General features: G+C 40.2%; 2 protein-coding genes across 3 annotated transcripts in view; one reads left to right on the top strand and one right to left on the bottom strand.

The window, feature by feature from the left end:
* aacs (acetoacetyl-CoA synthetase) overlaps nt 1-4,002 on the bottom strand; it is a gene marked incomplete in the record, with an annotated part of 37,493 nt that extends 33,491 nt beyond the window's left edge. Inside the window, 3 exon segments of the mRNA XM_035659159.1 lie at nt 662-782; nt 2,410-2,513; nt 3,674-4,002. Of these exon segments, the coding sequence (XP_035515052.1) occupies nt 662-782; nt 2,410-2,513; nt 3,674-3,812 (364 nt within the window).
* A 6,443-nt stretch (nt 4,003-10,445) lies between these two features.
* Nucleotides 10,446-23,278, top strand: part of gak (cyclin G associated kinase) — a 24,183-nt gene continuing 11,350 nt past the window's right edge. For both annotated transcript variants that reach the window (XM_035658016.1, XM_035658014.1), the window contains exons 1-10: nt 10,446-10,810; nt 15,565-15,626; nt 16,275-16,334; nt 17,234-17,348; nt 17,778-17,920; nt 18,154-18,279; nt 19,084-19,173; nt 19,760-19,895; nt 20,399-20,511; nt 22,792-22,870. In XM_035658016.1, the coding sequence (XP_035513909.1) occupies nt 10,669-10,810; nt 15,565-15,626; nt 16,275-16,334; nt 17,234-17,348; nt 17,778-17,920; nt 18,154-18,279; nt 19,084-19,173; nt 19,760-19,895; nt 20,399-20,511; nt 22,792-22,870 (1,066 nt within the window). In that variant the 5' untranslated portion in view covers nt 10,446-10,668. The remainder of the gene's footprint in view (nt 10,811-15,564; nt 15,627-16,274; nt 16,335-17,233; nt 17,349-17,777; nt 17,921-18,153; nt 18,280-19,083; nt 19,174-19,759; nt 19,896-20,398; nt 20,512-22,791; nt 22,871-23,278) is intronic.

The following is a 23,278-nucleotide window of genomic DNA, read 5'->3' as shown; positions in this document are numbered from 1 at the left end:
TGTGTGTATGTGTGTGTACATGAGCATGCAAAAGCCAATTCGCCCTCATACACACACAGATAGGACAATAAGGAAGGGCCTATCCATTAGTGTGTGACAGTCCTGAGAGATAGAGCAGGGAGCAGCAGTTCATCTAATAACAAAGTGATGCGTGCAGCTCCGTTCTTTCAGGTCTTCCAGACTTTCTATCTGCGTGGTAAATTTGCAAATACAAATTGTGAAGCTGAAACAAAACAGAGAGTAAACCCAATCTGTTCGACTCAGGAGGGGAAAAAAAAAACCCCAATCTGTAACACACACCGGTGAACTGGGAGGGAGGAACTGCAGCTTGTTAAAATTCACCATAGGGAGAACTGCAAAAACATCAGAATGCAAACCCCAATTAAATAGCATTGATACTGAACTGGCCCTGCATGATTTGAGTGTGTAAATGTTTGTTTTTTAGGGAGAAAATGAGTGCTGTGTTTTGTGCTTTTAAGAAGCAGTGTGTGTGTATTAAGATGCACGCTGCATGCTTTCTGCATCGGATTGCAGGATTAGGGATTTGATTCCTACTGGGGATAAATGAAGCCAACATTCAAGGTGCAGCACTGTGTCACATACTGTATACTGCTGAATATCACATATCTTTTAATCAGCACCATATACTTCATATACTTACTGGCAGCGTAGAGAGCGACTTTGTCCTGGTCTGCATGTTTGAGCAGGTTCTCGGCGTAGTTGAGCCGGGCTCCTTTAAACCACTCTGGAACATCCGAGATCTGTTTGGATACATCCACAACCTGGTGCACACCCATAAAACACACACACACACACGCACACACAGGAGAGGTTGTGATTGACAGAGACCATACATTTCAAAGCTTTGGTGCTCTTGCTGACACAGAACTGGGTCTTATCCTCAATATGTTAATATGTTTCTTTCTCATTAAGTAGACTTAAACTATATTGCTATAGACAGAGCGGACAGAACACAAAACTGTACGATTAAAAAAGTAAAATGGAAGACAAAAACTGAAATCTCTGCATTGGGCTCTGACAACAGCCCTCACAGGACACTAATGGGACTGTGAGATAGAAGTCCTTAAAAACTGAAAGCCACTGTTTAAACACTAATGGGGCACATGTCTCTAGCACTGTAACAGCTGATTGTGTTACTGTGCTTGAAACAAAAACAGCCCACTGTGCATCACAATTACAAAATGTTTGATTGACTGGTTTATTGTCTCCCTGTCTTCCATCTAATCTCTGCTGGGACTGCAACCTACCGGAGGATTAGGTGGGTAAGAAAACGTATGATTAAAAAAAAAGAGCCTGTGACGTGGAATGTGTTATCCGTGTGTACAAAAGGGGTGTGTTTACAACGCGGCACAGCACCTTAAGCTCAGACACTATTTATTACCGCACACGCTCACCTAAGTGACTATATCCTGGAACCAAGCAACATTAAGAGGCAAGGCAGTAAATTCAATTATGAACACACAAATGAAAAATAATTCACTGAAACCTCCTTTTGCAATCTGTCTGTTTAATGTAACCTTGATAAAAATGGGGACAAATTTAATGTCAAAATATTCGCTTAAATTTGGTCATAAATGCCGTTATATGCCTTACAGTCTTTGAATTTCAGACTGAGTGGAAAACAATTGCGCAGTATCAGCAAAAAGAAGTGTGCAAAGTGTACATTTTAGCTAAAGATGTGTGCTTTCTGGCAGCCAGTGTGACGAGTATCATCAATTGGATATTTTCATTTATGTAAAGTTTTTCAGTCATATTCACACGTCAAACGTTCAGGAAACAATGGGCCTCGCTCAGGATGAGAAAATAGAGGGGGTCTGATGTAAAATTAGAAACCCAATGAACGTGTTGGCTGTCAGGCCATAGGAGCAGTACAACGGCACATAACAGAACGACCCTTCGAGGCGCTGCAGAGAGACTGCCAGCTCTTGAGAACCCCTCGTTTCACGTAGCTCAAGGATGGATATGGTGCCAGTTTTGATATCCGTGTTGCAAATCATGCAAATCAAGTGTGCCAAAAATAGTGAAATACTCTATGCCATGTCACATCAGCATATACTTTGCATATGAACAAACCATTGGTGGAAATGTGATAAAACAAACACAGTGAATAATGACATTTTATGGCCACACAGGGAACAATTTCACAGTTCCCTCGGGATAAATAAAGTATCTATCTATCTAAATGGCTTGTGTATGTTTGAGGTGTGACATTAAAGGTTCATTTACCACCGTATAATGTATTATCATGCAGATTAGACAGACAGCTGATCGCCACCACTAAAAAAAGAAAACTCCTTCAGGTGAAATACTGATCGTTCATTAAATCGTCGAGGTAAGCTCCTCTACTTTGTTTTAATTTGTTACCGTCAGATGACAATGTGGACTCACCTCTTCATACGGTTTAGAGCTGACTATTCCACTGAAGCGCCACACCTCCCCCCAGAACTCTGAGTAGCTGTCCACCGACCACTGGTACAGATCATTGTAGTTGGCTAGAGGAAGAGATTTATAACAAAAATATTAACTTACGGGTGTGACTATCAGCTCAAACATAGATTGTAAAGCTTCCACAGTTGAATCAACACAAGAAAAGATCAGACATTAGTACCGCTGAGGCAAAATAAGGCAGATTACTTGTAAAGCCATGGGTTAAAATCAGCCCCCCCAGGCCTGTTGTGTTCCACTGATAACCATAAAACAAACCATAAACCAAAGAAAATTCCTACAAAATGAATCTCAGTTAGTTTCAGTGGGTACGGTTCGGTTTCTTCATCAGTCTTGACACACAATTTACAGCAGTGGTTCCCAGTTTTCGTTGGCTTCTGACTTGTTCTATGCAAGTAATGGCAACTCACAATCAGAAATCAGCATGTGTCTGTGAGCTGTAAGAAGATCAGCCAAAGACCGTTCCCTTATTAGGGTGCTTCATTAGTACACCTTTTATGTGCAATTCAATTTTAAAAACACATTTGTTCAACACCACCATGTTTTATTGCACATCTCACACACATCTTACACTCAGGCTACTGTCTCTCCTCCCCAGTTACGTAACCTCTCTCTCTCTCCCTCTCCCTCTCTCTATTCAACACCCGGCGGACCAAGTTTTTCAGCATTCCTCCACAACCCTGTTGGACCAATTGACACGGCAGCGCAGAGACGAGTGAAACAGGCCGCTCTCTTTCATGGCAGCTCTGCAGGCACACAGCCCTTCAGTTAGGAGCTGGGAGTCATCTGAATATGAGAGCATAGCAGAGCTGCGGTGTTGCAAACAGGCCCTTATTATCAGACAGGGAGCGGCGAGCATCTTTATTAACAATCTTAGTAGGCTAACTCAAACCTGCAGGGATGTGTTTTCTGCTGATTCACTGTCTCTTTAGTGCAAATGGCTGCACACCAAAGCTAGCCTGAAACACTGCACTGCAAAGCAGCTTTAGACAGTGGCACTTGAGAGGTAATAAGCTGTCTGTCAGGTAATTACACAACATATATGGACAGACAGACAGACAGCAGGAGGGGACATTGTTTCTGTGTTTTTATTTAGCTCACACATCCAGCGTCGTAGGCTCAATAAAATCCCGACCTGTATTTACTCAGCGACCCTTTCTCTCTGCCTGTGTCTCATTGGCAGTCTTCCTCCCTCCTCTCCACTCACCCAGATTAAGTCCGTAGTCCCCGTTGACCTGTATCCTGAACTTGTCCATCTGTGTGTTCCTCTTGGAGTCCGGGTACCACAACACCTTGCTCTCCATGTCCATAATTTTCTCGCTCTTGCCTTCCGTGTCCTTAGACATGTTTGTCGCGTCCCTGTTCGTCGGCTGCCAAACACCGGTTAGCGGGAGTCCCGAGCGCCTTGCTGAAGCTACCTGTCCCTAAAGGCGAGGGCTCGTGGTGAAGGAGATCACTACTTAGTCTGAATGGCTCGAGACTTACAGCTCACGACAGCTAGCGAGGCTCACTGTCTGTCAAAGGCAAGCGTGGGGCTGCGGAGGAAAACCGACAGACCACGCCCCGGCGTCATGACGTCGCCGAACGTGCTGGGTTCAAGAACGCTCAGAGGATCAATGCCGTTCTATAGTATTACGCCATGTGTTTAAACGTCATGTATATTGATCCCTGAGAACGAGAGTCTTCTTTAAAGGGGGCCGATAACTTATTAATCATTATAATGATCTTAAAGGATCTCTGAGAAACTCTTCCTTGTATAAATATAATACACTTATCAATATGTCAACCCCTAATTTTAGTTTTAAATGAGAGATTAAGTGAATACTAGGTCATCAAATGAGTTTGATTGAATGAGAGCATTGGTATGTAAAAGTGTGTGTCCCCTACCAATATATTATTATAATACTTATAGTATATTTTGTTAATAATACTTCTGTATTTCTGCTTCAGAATCATTTAACTTGCAACGGAGCTTTGCTACATTGTGGCATTGGAGCATCAGGAGAGGGTCGAAATACCTCTTCCACCGCTGTAGTTTCATAAATTCACTGTTTCACACAAAATATGAGACACCCATCATATGAAAACAAGTACCAACTAAAACTATTATGCCAAAAGTATTACTAGAATGAATGTAATTTGTAACATAAGTAACATTTCTCGAATGGATGCAAAAGCACCGCAACATTTTACTGCCAATCCTGAAGTAGTATACAGACTACATGCTGGCTGTTTAAAACTCGAGATTGTCCACTTGCCAACTGAGATGCATGCATTTCTTTTAATAAAAACATTTCATGGATTTTTCTTAAACTGCACACAAAGACTTTACAGGATGCAACTGTACAAGTCTTGAACATACCCGCACGTGAACGCGCTATAGAACAGAGTCCAGTCTAGTCTCTCGTGCACGCGGGAAACTTGCCTGTCAAATTGAAGGATTTTCATTGGTCCTCAGCACACTGGTTCCACATCAGCCGACGGATCGGTCTATGCAGGGGGCGGACCGTCACCGCTGGACGGGCGTGTCGGTTGAGCAATGGCAAGCTGCTTTTGGCTCTTCAAAGCAGGCACATAGACCAATCACAAAGCGAGAATGTAGGAGCATTTTAGGGGTGTGCCCAATCAGTGAGAGGGAAGAACGACCCTCCTCACGACCTGGCAGTGGTGTCATCTTCACTTTGATTTAATGATGAAGAAAAGAGTTTAGCCGTGTGTTCTTTACCAATCACTGTGTGCCCATTATTCATTTATCCTTATGATCATTTCACAGTAATGACCCATCACATTTATTTTGGGACACTTTTTTTTATTATAACCTGATGCTGTTACAATTTGTAAAAAAAAAAAAAAAAAAGTTGACTCTTTGTCCACATTTATTAACTCCAAATGGAAATATAATCCATCTACATTAACCGTTAACCTCATTTCCCTTTGTCAAGTAACTGCACTGAATGGGCTTTCCAGCTTTGTGACCTAGTTTATTGTCATTTGGCTGCATTACTGTACTGGCACAGAAGGTACAATAATGAAAGAGATTGACTGAGCTAACCAAAATGTTGTAACCTTTATAATGATTTTTTTGGTAATGTGGTATCAGCATAAAAGCTGCGTAAGACCCAGAGTCCAGATTGCAAAAATGAAGGCTTCATTTCTCAAACCAAACCCATCTACCCTGAAATCCGAGCAAATATGTGGGCCTGATACATACTGGGAAATCACATAAGGAACACTGAGTAATGACACTGTCTTCTGATTTGCAGAGTTGCTCTCAGCCACATATCTTTTGACCAGGCCTTTATCAAAGGGGATGTGGAAAGACCTTGTTAAAAGAATTAGCCAAAACATGCAGGATATGATACCACTATTTGGGTGCGTTTGTTAATATTTCCAGGAAGTTATTGCTATCAAACATATAGCTGAGTGAAATCTGGCATGGTTGAAGCATGGAGAATATTTTGAAAATTTTACATTAATATTCATATGATGAAAATAAGGGAAGCAGCTGGTATTGCTGATGGGCTCCCAGCTTACCACAAAAGCTGGCACAGCCACAGTGTACATTTTGTGGAACTTCAGAATACATGATGCATCTTTACACAAACAGATTCAACATCCCTTTTCTGTAAATCTCAATATATTTTGAGAAGGAAGAGGTGTATATTAACAGTGCTGACTCTGCTTAACAACATATAAGTTCATTTAATGTAGCTACTTTGCCTCTGCTTTACATAGGTTTTATGGTTTTTCATTTTAAAATCTCTCTTCAATGATTGAAGAGATGACATTTTAAAATGATCTACCAATACAAAAATACAAAATTTGCATTTTTTAAAAAAAAACACTCACCAGAGACTAAAACAGTCTAACAAGAAAAAATATGGATTTGATTTATTTTGTTCAGATTTTAAGTTTTAAATCCCTCTTTAAATTTGTGATGGTAAAAGTAATTTGATTTGACTTTATGTGTTTCTTAGGTTAGTCCTTAGGATTATTTTCACTCACCATGAATTACTTGTGAATTTTTCTCCTTCTGTGCCTTCTTTAAAAAGATTGCAAACACCTGGCATTTAGATATAATTCTGTTAATCTGTCTTTTGATGACTCTTTGACTGACTGTGTCCTGTACATGTTTATTGAGATAAACTTTTTTGTGGCTGATTCTGAAATTGAAGTTGACCTTAAATGGACCTTGGCATCAAGTGCACAAGTGTCTGTTTTATCTGTTTAACCTGGCTCTGCCTCTACATGTGCTCATATCTCCTGCAGGAGATAGCCAAAATTCACATTTTGTAACAAACAGCAGCTACATCTTTTAATTTTGTTTTATTGCAGAATTCTCTCCCATTGACTGCCCGTTTGGATGCCATGATATAAAATGTGTAATTGACACACATGCATACTGTCATCTGTTACAGTATGCATGTGGATGCATATGAAACGTATGTTACATTTTGCAAAACATTTAGCTGACTTATCCAGAACCTACAATGAACCAGTCTATCAAACATGCTCAAGTTTAATAATAACATCAACTTCAGTAAGTGCTTTTGTAGCATGACAGATAAATTACAGCATAAGTATGTCAAATAAAGAATAAGTAATACATATTTCTTATTGATTTAAACAATACATACAGACAGACATACATTTGCTTTCTCTGGATCTTAGATTGACCCACAGTGAACCTATATCTTTTGCAGTTAATCTCCTGGTGTCAGGCTGATTATTCCTTTGTCATTATCCTTTTTTTAAGCTTTGGCTAAATTATGTAATCAAAAGTCCCTTTAGGACAGACCTTCAAATGGGTTTAGTTGCATCATCAGTGACATCAGTGATAGTGGTCAGGTGAGGTGCCTGCGCAGATTGATATTCATATGATTAAAAAATAGGGGAAGCAGCTTTGCTCATGGGCTCCCTGCTTACCACAAAAGCTGGCACAGCCACCACATGATGCATCTTTAAACATTCTTTGGCCACAACATCCTTTTCCTGTAAATCTCAATATATTCTGAGAAGTGAGTGAAAAAGTCACAAAACAAGAAATAATATCTTCAAAATACATTTTTATTTTCTTGTATGCCTTCTTTAAAATATTTAAACACGTGGCATTTAGATAACAGTGCATGATTCTGTAAATATCTTTTTATGACTGTGTGCTGTAACATGCTCATTGAAGCGTTTGGTGGTTTATTTAAATGATTCTGATTGACACTGAAGTTTACCTGAAATGGACCCTGGCATCACTCCACAAGTGCCTGTTTGATCTGTTTATCCTGGCTCTGCCTCCACATAAGCATATATATCCTGTGGTCCAGCCAAAATTGTTGTTTCATCGTGAAATTCTTTCCCAATGACTGCTCTTTGGATCCTGTGATGTAAAATGTGTAACTGACACTCATACTGTGACACCTATGTTACATTTTTGAAAATCATTTAGTCTTATCCAGAACAACCTACAGTGAACCTTACAGGACAAACTCAGAGCTCAGTCAACCAAGTATATACTGAAGTGCTAAGGAATTCTGCAGCGTGATTTATGTTGCAGGTGCCATGTCAAATGAAGGTCAAGGACTACTACTTGTATTTCTGAAGGATTTAACCACTAACTTACAGACAGATGCCTGTTTGCTCTCTCTACCTGAATCAGGTGATTTCTCTGGATCTCAGATTAACCCACAGTTGACCTCTTCAGTGTCAGGTCAAATAGTCTACCAACTTTGCCATGCTCCCTTTTAAGTTTTGACCAAGTTATGCAATCTGAAGTGGCTTGTGACATGATGGCACAACTAGTCTTTTTGAGTTGAGCACTATAAAATGTATGTAAGTCTATGGTGGTAAAAGTATTGAGACTTTATTGATTTATTGTTCTATTTTTTATTAGCACACACAGTGAGATTCATGATTCCAGATTCAAGGCTTATTATCATATGTACAGTATAAACACAAGGCTAGTACGCACAATGAAAATCTTACTTTGCCCGACTCCCTGAAACACACACACAAGTAGAACAGTAAGAACATAATAATTAAAAAAATATAAATTTTTTCAATATAATTTTTTTCAATATAAAATATAACTTACAATCTAAAACTTAAAGTGCAGAAGTAGCTGTAGACAAAGAAAAACCTGAGTAGAAAGGTGTCTGCTGGGTTTCTTCAGGAGCTGGTGGGTGTGGTGAGACCAGGTGACGGTCTCCGCTGATGTGGGTTCCGAGAATTTAAGGTTTTCACCTATCCTACTCTGTCTCACGATGTACAGTGGGGTGTGCTGTTCTCCTCCCCCTCCTAGGTCAATAATCATTCCTTGTCTTGGTTGTGTTCAGAGAGATTATTTTCAGAACGCAGGCACCAGTCGCTGCCCTCTCTTCTTATGCTGTTCGCCGCACAACTGATAGTCGCATGACCGTGGTGTCGTCTGGCAAAATTTATCTGCAGGTGTTGGGTCTGGACGACCCCAGTCGTAGGTAAACAGGGTGTAGAGGCAACGGCTTAGCCGCAGCCCTGGTCCCTGTGTCACAGCTTGATGTGCCTGATGTCCGGTTTCCAACTTTGACTGACTGGGGTCTGTCTGTGAGGAAGTTCAGCACTCAGTTACAGAGGGAGGGTGTCAGTCCAAGGGTTGTCAACATTATTAGTACTCATATTAGTATTTATTTATTACACTGCTGTTGTATATTGTAGTATACATATTTTTACACACTTATTCTTATTTACTGTACTTTTTCTGTATATATATATACTGTAATATAATGCACATTATTTAATATTCTTCTTATTATTATTTCTTTGTTTAGCAACTTGAGAAACTGTAACACAACCAATTTACTTACTTTACAATTTAACATTTGCATTCCTTATCAGTTTATCAGGTGTTCAAACTGCTACGTGTGTGTGTGTGTGTGTGTTTGTGTGCGTGTGCATGTGTGTATATACTCTCCCTTTCTGTTAAATGGTATCATTGAGTACTGCATAGTTTATTCTATTCTATCATTTCTGTGTTTAAATACCCCTCACTTTACTTTACTTTCATAGTCATTCTCATCATATGGCAGTTTAAAGGAGAGCAAACTAAGAATATGAGTTTTATAAAATATTTATTTTTTCAATAGGAGCAGAGCTCTTTATGAGCTCATTTTAGATACGGAAAGAAAATTAGTTTTTCTATTGTATATAAAATAAGCAAGTTTGTACACCACTGTGTGTGGAGCAGGGCCCATAAATCAAACACATAAACACATTTGTCCAGTAGATGGCGTACTAATACATGATATTGTGTACTACAAGAATAGTATCCTTATGTGTGTGAATCTGTAGGGAAGATTTTAGTTTACAGCTCCTTTTGTCTTTAATTTGAAGAATGTTAAAAAGTTTGAAACTACAGTATTTGTTGAAATTTAAATGTATACAATTTTTAACAAATAGCCTACTTTATTGCTAAATAACAGGTCCTAACAGAGTAGACGTACATAAGTGCTCCCATCACTCTCTACAATGCCCTAAAAGACTGAAAAAGAACATTTCGTAATCCTTTAATGCCAAAGAGTATCCTACAGGGGTAATACATTTGTTCAACATCTTAGTGCCTAAATATATTTTAAAGTAGGCTTATTTACTGTGAGGGGACTTTCCTGCATTTACTTACATTCCAGCGCTTTCTATTACTTAATAATGGTAATAGAACAGCCTAATATATATCAGAGATGTTACAATCCAGTTTATAAACCGTTTACTGCCTGGCTGATGAATTTTTTCGAGCCTACTTTCATTGCGAATATAAAAACAACTTTTCATAGTTTTTATTTTCACTTCACTAAGCCACACATTCATTCTACAGCTGGTCTGAACGCGTTGCGACATGCCTACATTTCAACACGTGAAAAGACAAGCGCCCCCCCCCCTTTTATTTGTTGGTTTTTTTTTTTTGTTGTTTTTCTGTTTAGTCGGTTTTTTCCTACGTCACATGACTGAATCGTGTCCTGACGTCACGGCCCTTCACGGAAGTAAGCGCTGGAGATGGCGGCGGCCTCGTCAGCCTAGCAGCAGGAAGAGGATGTTTGGATAATATCACCGCATTGTAAGCCTTTCTAACAGAGCAAAGCCCCACAGGGTGTTTCTGCGGAGCCTGCTGGGACTGAGACGGCGCATTCCCTCACCTGGAGCCGGCCTCTGTGAGCCTGAAGCGGCCCGCAGGAGAATAAAATGTCCCTGTTCCAGTCGGCGCTGGATTTCCTAGCCGGGCCCGGCTCGTCCGGGGCGGCCAGCCGGGACCAGAATGACTTCGTCGGACAGGTCGTTGAGCTCGGTGACATGAAACTGAGGATCAAAAGGGTGATCGCGGAAGGTGAGGCGGGTTTATATCGCTAGCGAGAAGTGTTGATACCGTCCCGCTCGCCTGTTATTATGCGTGATGCTGGCTAGCTGAACTAGCTCACAGGTTAGCGTCGGTGACATATTTCTACTCGTAGTCAATGACAATAGCGTTTGCGACTGCAGATGTATGAGTCACTGAGTAAACACCGGTTGATGGTTTGGTTTCGTGTGTCTAAATTGTGATGTGTGAGGGCTGGTGCGTAGATAACTTTAACTTGAAGCTTGCCCTGTGCGTTAGCGTCTGTTCTGCTTGAGCTGCACTGTATGTGTCCAACCCAGCCCCAGAGTTAGCTGACTAACCTTAAACCTTACCGTCTTCCTTGGCAGTAAGATCGTAATAGAGTGGGCAGGAAGGCAGATCTTACCTGATATGGTATGGTAAAAACTTCATGTTAAATACACGAACAGGCCGATTAGAGCACCTGCAGAGCTTTGCAAGAGTCTTTGGTGTGACATAAAGGGAGAGATTGATTGAGTGCCAGTTCTCTTTCCTCCATGATCCCTCCTTGTTGTATTTTATTCATGTTGGATAGGGCTGCAGCGCAAACAAATAAACAAAATAAGACATATAAAATGTGTCGATGAACCCTGCGTTGTCTAATGGGTTCCTTAAAAGGTCAGCATCAAGAAAGTTGTGTTTTTGTCTGACATTTTGTCTGGTTTGCCAGTGAATCACCATCTAAAAAAAACCTTTTGATTTAATTTTGTTTATGTTATTAGACTTATGTTAAATGAGTCCCCTCGTCGTATGCTGAGATAATTCAAAGGAAACGCTTTTACAGCAACTTTGGTTCATAATAATGTGCCTGAGTTTGAACCTGAAATAGCAGCCTGTATTTGTTTGCATTCTAAAAAAAACAACAGCGTCTGGTTACAGGACACGTGTGAACCCAAAGATCAGGTTTCTTTTCTAGTGGCACCGTACAGGGATTCTTGTCCTCAATGCAAAAGGGCAAGATAATCTTTCTCTACTATCATTCATGGTTATTCGCCATAGTGACGGTCAGAGCAGACAGTAAATGTTTAATGTTTCATTAAATCACAGGTACATTTAACAAGAAATAATGGTTGAACCTGTGGTTTAATATTAGTAGTTAGACCATGTAGGCCCGAGATAAGAACTCAGTTTCCGACATGGTCAGAGCAGTAGGTCAGAGTTGAACTCATGGTGTGGATTCAGAAGGTTCAGCAAGCAAACTTCACTTCTATGTCATTTATGATCATGGTATTCCTACAACACAAACCAGCAAAATGGCAGAACAGATAAATACTCAACTAATTGATGGCTTCTCCAGTCGCATATTTGATTGAGAAACAAAAATCAGATTGGCATTATTATTGGCTAATCTCTCTGTTCCTTTTGTCAGCTACTAACGTGTGCCTTTTTCCCACCTTCTCACATTTCTGGCTAATTGTCAGCGATGGTTTCATCACTTTAGCTGGTTCACTCAAAGTACGCACTACCATGTCCGCTTTTCACAACTCTCTGACTCATTCTGAGGCAGTCTCTCTAAACTGAATTGTACGTGTAGAACACTTAATTCCTTATTTTAGATACATTTATGCAGACGTTATAAAAACCATAACAGCAGATTGAAAAGGCATCACTGTAAGGCTGCAAGAAAATGATTAACTGGTTTATTTAATTTAGTCATCATTAAGTTAAGAAAAATGCCGGAAAATAGTGTGAAATGCCCACCGCATCACATCATTCAGCTTACAAAATATTAAACAGAGAATTAAGCCCCAGTTAATGGTTCTATTTTTGCTCGATACATGACAAACAACTAAATTATTATTACAATTTTTGCTACTTAACTTTCTGTAAATATACGTTCAACTAATTGTTCACTAATTCCACTCCGATCAACAGTGCAATCACGGTGTTGTGATTGCACACCCTCAGCCATGATAGTTCGTTGCAGATAAGACACGCGAGACTTTTTAAAATCAAAGCAGTTGGTAAAACGCAGGATCATTTTACACTGAACCTTCAGCTTTTTCAAACATCCTGCTGACTGAAACGTGCCTTTGTTGTGTTTCCTCACCAAGATCTTTGGCGAGAGAATACAATGGATAGCTGTAACAAGATGGTTCTTTTTTTGTTGTTTTTTTAGAGCCATGACTAGTTTGTCTGTCCACTGTACCAGCCACTTGGGAAGATAGACAATCATCATTCAGGGTTTGTTCCACTTCAAAGAATCTATTTAGGTAACCACAAAATGCTCCTGGGTAAATTTAGGAACCACTCTGTGTGTTGGTTGGTTTCACAACCACGTACTTTCTCTTCGTCTCTCAGGTTAGTGAGGCAGGGATTCATTTCTCCACATTAATAAACAGGTTTTCATGAACCGTCACACCTGGTTTGCCTTTCTTTTCCTTTGGCTTTTATGCTCTCTTCTGAGCAGGTGAAACAGTAGACAACAGGTCTCTTTATTCAGAGGCCAGAGTGGTAGTCCTGTAATTATTTAACACAAGCACAAAGATTGTACCCTGGCAAGGTTTGATAGGCTTGGGTATGATGGAGTAGGATCTGCCCCCATTCTTAGTATTTTTCTTGAAATGAGTTGGTAATTGGAGCAAAGGAAATGGAGCCTTTCGGATTCCAATCCTTCCCTTCTGCCAGCAAAAAACAGAGGAAGACATGTGATCCCTACAGGGAAGGGTGTGCATTCTCAAAGCAAAGTCACATACTGCCATTGCACGCAAATGTTGCTGTAACGGACAGTAAAGGTTGTACTGTGTGCTTTGTGTTGTGTTTGTAATAAGTTAAAGTACGTGTAAGCGTAGGGAATAAGGGTGTAAGAAAACAGAGAAAAATATCTTATTGCAGTATTTTGTTTTGTGATGTTGTTTATTCTCGTTTTTAAACCCCCAACGGCTAGATCACTTTTTAACTTTTTTAAATTCAGGTTTGTGCATAGGGTGTAATGTGTTCTTTACACAATGATAGCTTTCCTAAAATGTTGTAACCCCTTGTATTATATTGCCAAATTCTTTCCTATACACAGCCATAGTAGGAAATGGGCTCAGAATGCTCTAAAACTGGTGTGTGTCCCAGATAAGGTTAGAAAACCGGGACTGGCAAAATGAAAGCCGCTCTACACAGCTGGGCGATCTTCCCTATGTAAATGAAACTTCAAAGATTAGAATCTTGAGTGTGCTCATTCAGGTTTTCACAGAGCAAAGCAAGGCTGGTAGTTGATTTACCATCACTATGGTAACCTCTCCCTGGCCCTGTTTGGACTGTGGCTTGTCAGCAGACACACAGGTTTGATGAAAGAGTTAGGAAACCAAAGGTTCTAGTCCGCTAGTCACAGTGGCTTTTAAATCTCAAAATAAAATAGAGCTGACACAAGAAATAAACTGTGATTTATATAAATTAGTTATGATTATGTATTTATAGTTATTGTCATCATTTAAATGTCACGTCAGTGTATAGACTATTAGTTAACGGTCCAGTGTGTAACATTCAGGAGGCTCTGTTGGCAGTAATGGAATATAATATCCATTGGTATGTTTTCATTAGTGTATAGTCACCTATAAGAATTGTGTTTTTGTTACCTTCGTATGAGCCGTTTTTATCTAAAGACGCTATGGGTCGCCTTCCGTGGAGGTCACCATGTTGAACTGCCATATTTCTACAGTAGCCCAGAAGGGACAAACAAAACACTGGTTCTAGGTAGGGGCATTGTTTTTTGCGCATCTCGTGGCCATCGTAGTTTGACGCCACGTACTTGCAATAGGCAACTACACCGCTAGATGCCACTAAATCCGACACACTGGATTAACTAAACTACGAGCAGTGGAAGCATTTGAAGCTCGGGGCTGTCAGTAGCACTTATTTGTAAAATTGTAATTAAAGCTATGTGGTGCTGTTCTATAAATATGTATATCCAATTGAGAGCAGTCTGTCCAGCTGTAGGGGTTTCAGCAAAAGACTGGAGTCATACCACACGCCACTGATTCTCCTTCCTCCCTAATAGCTGGGTTAGGTGTATGCCTAACTATGTGTGCCCAAAGGTTAGAGAAGTGCGCTTGTGATAGAAAGGTTGCGTGTGTTGTGTTGTTCTTGAGCAAGGCACTTAAGCTCTAACCTCACTCAGTGGCCAGCAGATAAGACTGTGGTTGCACTTGGCAGCTTCCAGGTTTAAATGTTTATGGGTGTGTGAAACAGGGCGTGCTCCCTGTAGTCACAAGCTAAAACCAAATGAATTCAATATCCAGTGGAATGGAATAGGATGTATGGTGTGCAGCTGGTATTTCCACCATTTTAAAAATGAACTTTTGTTTGTCACTACTCAGTAGTACATAGCCAGTGCTTCTTTGTTAGTTGTCACTTTAACACATTAGTACAACAACCCTAACAGAACAAATCAGACCTAGAAATGTGACAGTTGCAACGTTGGACTGTATTACAACAAAGGATGTGTGATATCAGTATCAGGTATCGCGTATGAAACTATGCTCGCGTACTCGCAATTGTAATCATAAAACTACTCCGATATTACCACTTTACAGCAGCGGGACATTGCATATCTTATTATCATATTTTTACCCAAATGTGAGCACTTGTGTTTGGTCTGAAAAAAGGGCATCTATTACATTACAACACATCCTATTCTCCATCACATAATCAAAATATTGTATCATTTAAGGAGCTTAAGAGTGCACATACTATACAATGTAAATGACGTTCTGGTTGCTCTCTCTTTTCTCTCTCAGGTGGATTTGCCTTTGTGTATGAAGCCCAGGACATGAGCAGCGGTAAAGACTATGCCCTCAAGGTAGGATAAAAGAGTACCCACTGAGAACACTCAAACTGTTGCTGCTTCTTATGCGCTGAACCACTCAATATTGCACGCTCATCCAATCGTTAGTAGGCATTCCTCGAGCAGGTTGCTTCTTAGAGAATAACATGGATCAAAGACCATCTGCTCCATACTCAGTTATTCTCTCCATGTTGTATGCGTACGGCTGAACAATGTAGGGTGAAGATGCTGTGTGTTGATTTTTTTTTCGTCCATGCCTTTAATGCAGGACGAATAAATGATAAATGCACAAGGCAGAAACAGGTAAAGAACGCTGCTACACAACGACTGTATAGATGAAATGTGGTTAAGGAAAAACATTAATGTGCTATATAGGATGTTTGGATTGGGCTTGCTTGAGAAAATCCCTTTTAGAGTTCACTCCGGGTCTAAATCCAGACTGAATTGTGAACTCGGCCACCACTCGTCATAATCACAGGAGCAGCTAACGTGACAATCTCCTATCCTGTTTGAATTGGCGTCGAAATCAGTTCCGCCATGTTCAAAGCAGATACTGTGGGGACTGTTTATTGAAGAATTATGTTCAGTCCTTTTAGGTATGTTTAATAAAAAGATGATACAGATTGGCAACCAACTAATGATCTCTATTTGAATTTATTTCAGAGGCTTCTGTCCAACGAGGAAGAAAAGAACAAGGAAATCATACAGGAAGTCTGCTTCATGGTATCCTTTATCATCATCATTAAGAAAACACACATTTCTGTTTTATCGTGAAGTCATCTTACCCATGACTTCAAGATTGTGGAATGCACCTCCAGCATATTATACTGTCATTACTAGTTTATTGGCAGCACCCCGCGATGCCACAATACACACACAAAACACAGGACCTAATATATATTTACGAAGCTTAAGTTTGTTTGCATCGTGTTTTCACACACACAAACTGCTATGTGGTTCTGTCCATAAACGCTCGTAATTGTGAATGTTTTTAAAGCACTCTGGTGTGTTTCTTGTTTGAGGAGAGCAGAAAATGAATCATTCAGAAGGGGGTTTCATTCACAGATGTGTTATTCAGTGGCTGCCAGGAAGAGTAAGATCAAAGCACTGAAGCACCCATTGTATTCCAATCTCTCTGTGGAGGTTTTACTTCATAGAGTTTCAGTTTTTTTTTTTATCAATGAGATAACTCGGTCAGTGGACGGAACTAATGAATGCTGGGAAATTTCTTGTACAGTTGGACAAAGTTGTGTCATGCCGTGCAGCACATTGCGGAGTCACAAGAAATTTGGAAATGAGGCACCGTGTTCCTGCTTCCATTGCAACATTTTTAGAGTTTGTGCCCTGAGTGTTGATGAGGCAGAAAAGTCTAAAGTCACGGGCGAACTCCTCCCGTTGCCCAACCACAATCTCTTCCTGCTTTCCCTGTTTTTGTGCTCATTTGAGGCTTTTGTGTCCATGGCCAGTGAGTGACCAGTGGTTTTTATCATATCACATCACCAACTTTGGCACCAGAGGATCATTAGTAGTTTCTGTTTAAGACTCTGAAACAAGAGGCCAGGCTTGACACCACAATAGTGTTTTTTTTTTGCTGAATGTTCCTTGACCTGCTTGCTCTATAGAAAAAGCTGTCGGGTCATCCCAACATGGTTCAGTTCTGCTCCGCTGCCTCCATCAGTAAGGAGGAGTCAGACACCGGACAGGCCGAGTTCCTAATCCTCACCGAGTTGTGTAAAGGTAAATGCACACTCCTACACAGAGAACTTCTGCTTCGTCTTCTATTTTCTCGCTACTTTTTCACTGAATCAGTACTTACTCATTCATCGAACTAAATTGCAATAAATCTGTGTCGTCAGCTTCATTTCCCAGTAACTTTAACTGAAAGACACTTGTGATGAAACAGTCTGCGGCCTTTCTACTTCCTGCTCAGTTTCCCTTCCGTTCAGCCTGACTCATTCATTAGGTTTTTTCAGCTTTGTTTGCTACTCTTTACTGACCCTTAAAAAAATCTGAAAAATCATTATGAACACTATTCAAACATTTAGTTGGTGTGTGTGAGGCACTTTTCCATTTGATTAACTATTTTATTGCACAATGTTTCCCCACACTGTCTCTTTCCTGGATGGGTTTTCTTTCATTCTTGTGTTTCTATCTCTTGTGCCTCAGGTCAGCTGGTGGACTTTATAAAGCGGGTAGAGCAGAGGGCTCCCCTGTCATGTGACACTGTGCTGAAAATCCTCTACCAAGCGTGCCGTGCCGTGCAGCACATGCACAAACAGAAGCCTCCGATCATACACAGAGACCTCAAGGTTCGTCGTTGCTTGGTGGTTGGATGAGTGAACGATGAAGTATCGTGAAATACCCCAGATTTAAATGGAACATCTCAATATGACAACAATTTGTTTCGTATGAATAGGACACTGCAGTTTAAAGCACAAGAATTGATAGTACTTTAAAAATTAGTGGTGATTATGATTCCTGATTGGGAATGAAATGTGCGTTGATTGACCTGCTAACCCAGTGCTTACTTGATGTGTTGCAGATTGAGAACCTCTTGATTAGTAACCAGGGCACCATCAAGCTGTGTGACTTTGGCAGCGCCACCACAGTGTCACATTACCCTGACTACAGCTGGTCGGCACAGAAGAGGTCCATGGTAGAGGATGAGGTATACACAAACACAGGTTGAGATTTATAACAATCAATTTTCTTCTTCCCTCGATATTTCCTGGATATTTAAGGATATTTTCAGGGAAATAATACATTTGACATGAATGCATTTTTTGAGAATGCAGGAAGAAGTCAAAGACAAAAATTGCAGTTCGCACTACACAAACATTTTATTTGAGGCATTTGTCAAAGAAAATAACCAAAAAACACATAATTTTCTTTGAATGCATCTTGCATTCTCTAATTTCGCTATGAACGTCAATTCTTCAATTGAGAGGGGAAAAAAAACACATTTTACAGTGGATCAATTGCAATGCTGGCGTCATGATGTTAGGCAGGAACCAGAAACCTTTGATTAAATTAACAGCTAGAGGTTCAGGAAGTGCTGATCAATTAAGGTAATTATAATTTATGCCATAACCACAGAGACACACACTCACACAGGACATTTGCCTCAGATGACCTCAGTATGCAGGTCCCCAGAGATCCTGGTTTCTAAATGTAATAACCTGCGTGTCCATCTGGCCCCTGTTTTTAGACTGGTAACACAAAAGAGATATTTATGATGGAAAATATCTGGTAGATGGCTGTTCAGTTTAGATGTGAATAATTAGTTTCTAAATGCTTAGCTTCAGAAGAAAAATAATTTAGAAGAAAGACATTTTTCTAAAGGTTCTCAAAGCATTCAACACACCTTAGATTAGCATTAGTTAGTTAAACAACTAACATTTGACTATAGCTGGATACTTGGCTCTGGTGTTTGTGTGTTTAGTTTGTTTTTTGTGTTTGTGTTTGTGTGTAGATCACAAGGAACACCACTCCGGCGTACCGAACACCAGAGATGATCGATCTCTACTCCAACTTCCCTATCAATGAAAAACAGGACATCTGGGTCAGAGCTTTTACCTTTTTTATTTTCTATCCTCCAATGTCAGGAGTCTAATCCAGGACCAACCGTGGTTAAGATTTTCCCATTGCTTCAGTCGAGCTACCCATCAGTGTCTGTAGAAAAGAGATTCTGTGTGAAGCCAAGATAATCAAAGATCAGAACATCACTTTATCCTGATTGGTAGACATTAGGAAGTGTAAAAAAACAGGATTTAGCTGTGTTGTTAAACTGGCAAATAACATTGCTTATAGTCAGCAGACCAGATTCACAGTTGTCTGTGTAATTATGGGTTTTTCTTGGTGTGGAAAAATATTGTTATATGTTTTCAGGGTCTCCATAATGCTTATTTCCTATAACCGAGGCAAAATAATAGCAGTGATTTGTCACACAAAACACACATAACAGAAGTGCCTGTTGATAGTAATTATTTAGGGGCCATTAACAGACATTAGCAGTAGTTGTTTAAACACAACAGATTGTCTTCTGACAGTGTTTTGGGTCAATATCTTTTGTTAGTCTGTTCATAAAGAAAAGTGGCTTGATAGTTTATTGTCTTTATTATCTCTGTTATGTCCACTCTCCCATGCAGGCCCTAGGATGCATCCTCTACCTGTTGTGTTTTAAGCAGCACCCATTTGAGGAGGGGGCCAAGCTGCAGATTGTCAACGGAAAATACTCCATCCCTCAGAACGATGTCAAGTACACCGTGTACCACGACCTCATACGTACGTACTTTCGTTCTAAGTGTGCTAGTTCCTGCCTGCATGTTCATTTATTCACCCATCCCTCTAGTTACCTCGACTCTTCTGGCCCGCAAATCCCAATTGTAACCACAGGTCAAATTTCCTGTCACCTTTACCAGCCACAAATATGCATTCAATAAACGTTCATATGGACAGTTAATTATTGGCAGTGCCTTGTTACAGCTAACCAAATTATGGCTAAACAGCTCCACCTGGTGGACAATTTAAACTTGTCCACTTTCGGCAAAAAGTGGTACAAAAATGTAATAATTAACCTCAGAATAATATAAATGTATGTTGATTGAGTGTTCATATTGATTACTGTGCATGTGATTAACATTACTAATTGATCATATATATAAATATATTTCATTTAGTTTTTTTTAATCCTCCTCGTCATTTACTACCTCTTCAGATTTTTAACATTTCCTTATTTTTTTCCACTGCACCCCTCTCCTCCTCTTCCTCTTCCTTGTGCTGTCCAGGTTCCATGTTGAAGGTGAACCCAGAGGAGCGTCTGTCCATTACAGAGTTAGTCAACCAGCTCCAGGAAATAGCAGCAGCACGCAACGTCAACCCCAAATCTCCCATTACAGAGGTAGGTGTGTGCATGATTGTGCTCAGCGCTGCTGTAAAAAAAAAAAAAATACAAAAAATCTACGTCACTAGATTTAAGAAGTAGGTATGAGAATCGAAACCAGTTCCAGTTGAGAACTGGAAAGGAGTCATGGCGGAAAGGAAGAAACAGGCCAAAGAATGGCGGCGTTTCACGGAGAAACGCAAACTACTATAACTCTACTCTTTCTGCCCTGTGTTCAGGCTCAGAGATAATAAACCATTTGTGTTGATGCTGAAAACCTGTGTAGGCCTACTTTTTTTCCACACAGAAAATCTAATAGGAATCAAAAAGGAATCAAAAAAAGAATCAAGCCGACAAGCAGAATTGATAATGCTATTGGTATCAATAAAATCTTACCTTTCGCATCACGATCTTTAAGTGATACTAAGGTAAATCTCTCTAAATCTTCACCATCAAGTAGTAGACAAATACAATGCTGTGCTGTTCTGTTGCTATTTGTGCTGATATTTTTCAAGCCCTTCTTGAATAGAAAGTCATTGTTTTCTTGACTGAAGTGATCACCATTGAAATGGAGTAAAATTATGACTGATAAATTACTCTGTTCTCCTAGACAGTAGAGAAATGCATTTGACCAAATTTCTCTATTTTTATAAAAATTGATTTAAGACTTTCCATTGTGTTGAAGCTCAGGTTTGTTGTAACTGTCTAAAGTGGTTTCTGCTTTGGGTATCGGTTTTGAGTAAGTGACAACTATCACCCAGTGCATTTTGGAGTAAACAAGTTGATTGGCTGGAGAAACAGAGGCGCATCCTCAGTGTCTGCCAGCCCGTGAAGAGGCTATTGACAGGCCGACCGCACGGCTTCTTCCGCTGTGTATGTGTTACCGTGCCCTCAAATTGCTGATGTGGTTGCACTTGCCTCACATACAACCAACACACACACAGTGGAAAGCTGAAAGGGGTCTGTATTCTCTCTCCCAGGCTCCTCTCTTCCCAGCTGGCATGGTCCTAATAGGTCCCAAGACACAGAGAGACATAGAGGTGGAAAGATGGGTGAAACTGAACTCAAAAACAAGCGTAAAGTGATTCCAAAACTTTACTAGTATAGCAGTGTTTCAGCTAGCATTGTGACTGTCATCTGCCGCCCACAGTGGCTAATTCATCACAGTCAGATTTAAGACTTTAGGTTTTTGAGTAGAAAAGCCTTTTACCCTGCATGGTGGCAGGCCACGACCAACTAAGCAGCCACAGCCTCTTATGATTCTTACCACAAATCCACAAATCCTGGTACTTATCACCAAATCCTCAGCCACAGTTGTGATTTATAGTATGTAAAGCTGATTTCAAAGTTGTTCTTCTTCCTTTCAACAACTTTCTGGTGTGCAGCAAGTATTTATCCTGAATTATATTTCTATTCCAATTAAAAGTATGAATACTTGAGATCATACCACCGTAGGGAAATATGTTTTCCTTGTGATTCAGTAGTGCAGACACTGTCCGCTGTATCCCAATCAGCTTCTTAACGAACTGATTCTCGATAAGGCTGGTAAATGTGTGCAGAGTGAAGGCAGATTTGGTGATCGCTGAGCTGATTAGGGTTAAGAAGGGGTTTCCCTGTGGGACATAAGGAGAGTATAATCCTCCTTCTCCTCCTCCTCTTCTCTTTGCTGCTTCCTCGGCACAGACATATGGAGAGGCAGGCTGTGAAATGGAGCAGAAAGGAGGGAGAGGAGAAACCTGTGATGGATGTGAAACACAGAGGGAAATACGGTAGACATCCTGGAGGAGAAGCAAGACTCAGAAGACTGCCTGGCTGCTTTAACGCAGACCCATACACTCCAGTTCTGAGAAATATTTAGAAATAGTTTTTTAATATACTTTTTGGAGTTTTATTGAACTGCTGCTTTTACATGTAGGGAGAAAGACAAGATCTGTTGCTTAACACTCAGGATTTTATTGATGCTCTTTTTCTTTTCCTCTGACTGTTATTTTATCATCCCTATTTTTATTCTTTCCTGGGATGTAATTTTCTATTTTCTGAATATATTTTCCATTTTTGAAAGGACCTTTTTGCTGCTCTAAGGAAGATCTTTTCAGATTTCTTTCTTTCCTTTCTCTCTGTAAAACTCTTTTCGGTTGCTGCTCCTCGTTCATATCTGTTTTTAACATCTTAGGTCCTTGTTGGAAGTGTTTTTTAAAGTTTTTTTTGTCAGCTTGTTTTTTTATTTTGTTATCTGTTACAATGTTGAGTACGTACTACTGTTGGCGTCCAGTGTATGACGGCTATGAATGTCTGCAGCTGCTGGAGCAGAACGGAGGTTTCGGCAACAACGGAGCCCAGCCGCCCATGCAGATCCACAACGTCCACAACAATGCAGGTAAATGTTTGTTTGCATTACAGTATTATGCTCTCTGTGGGTTTGGGGCAGTGTTTGTTCGAGAGGTCGCAGGGTTTGTGTTTTTTTTATAGTATTTCTCTGTTTCAAGTGTTCACACGTTGGATTTGTTATGCTGCACCAAACTGGTAAAATAACTACATTTACACTTAATTTCATGAAACTATTCATTTTTATAACCTCTAATTCCTAATCATCCAGGAACACATGGTCACATACACACACACACACACCCACACCCGTATTGCACACACCCCAGTCCCACATGGCAATAAGTAATCTGGTTAGTTCACCTGTGATCGTTCTGCAGTCAGTAGGTGAGCTGTTTTTAACCCCATTGGTTCAGATACTCTCATGAGTTAGAGTATAGAAATGCATTTGACCAAATTT

Source organism: Morone saxatilis, unplaced genomic scaffold (assembly GCF_004916995.1).
Source record: "Morone saxatilis isolate NCDOM2014 unplaced genomic scaffold, NCSU_SB_2.0 Contig16, whole genome shotgun sequence".
Taxonomy (NCBI): Eukaryota; Metazoa; Chordata; class Actinopteri; family Moronidae; genus Morone; species Morone saxatilis.
The sequence above is the reverse complement of the archived record's forward strand: the minus strand, read 5'-3'. Positions and strand labels throughout refer to the sequence as shown.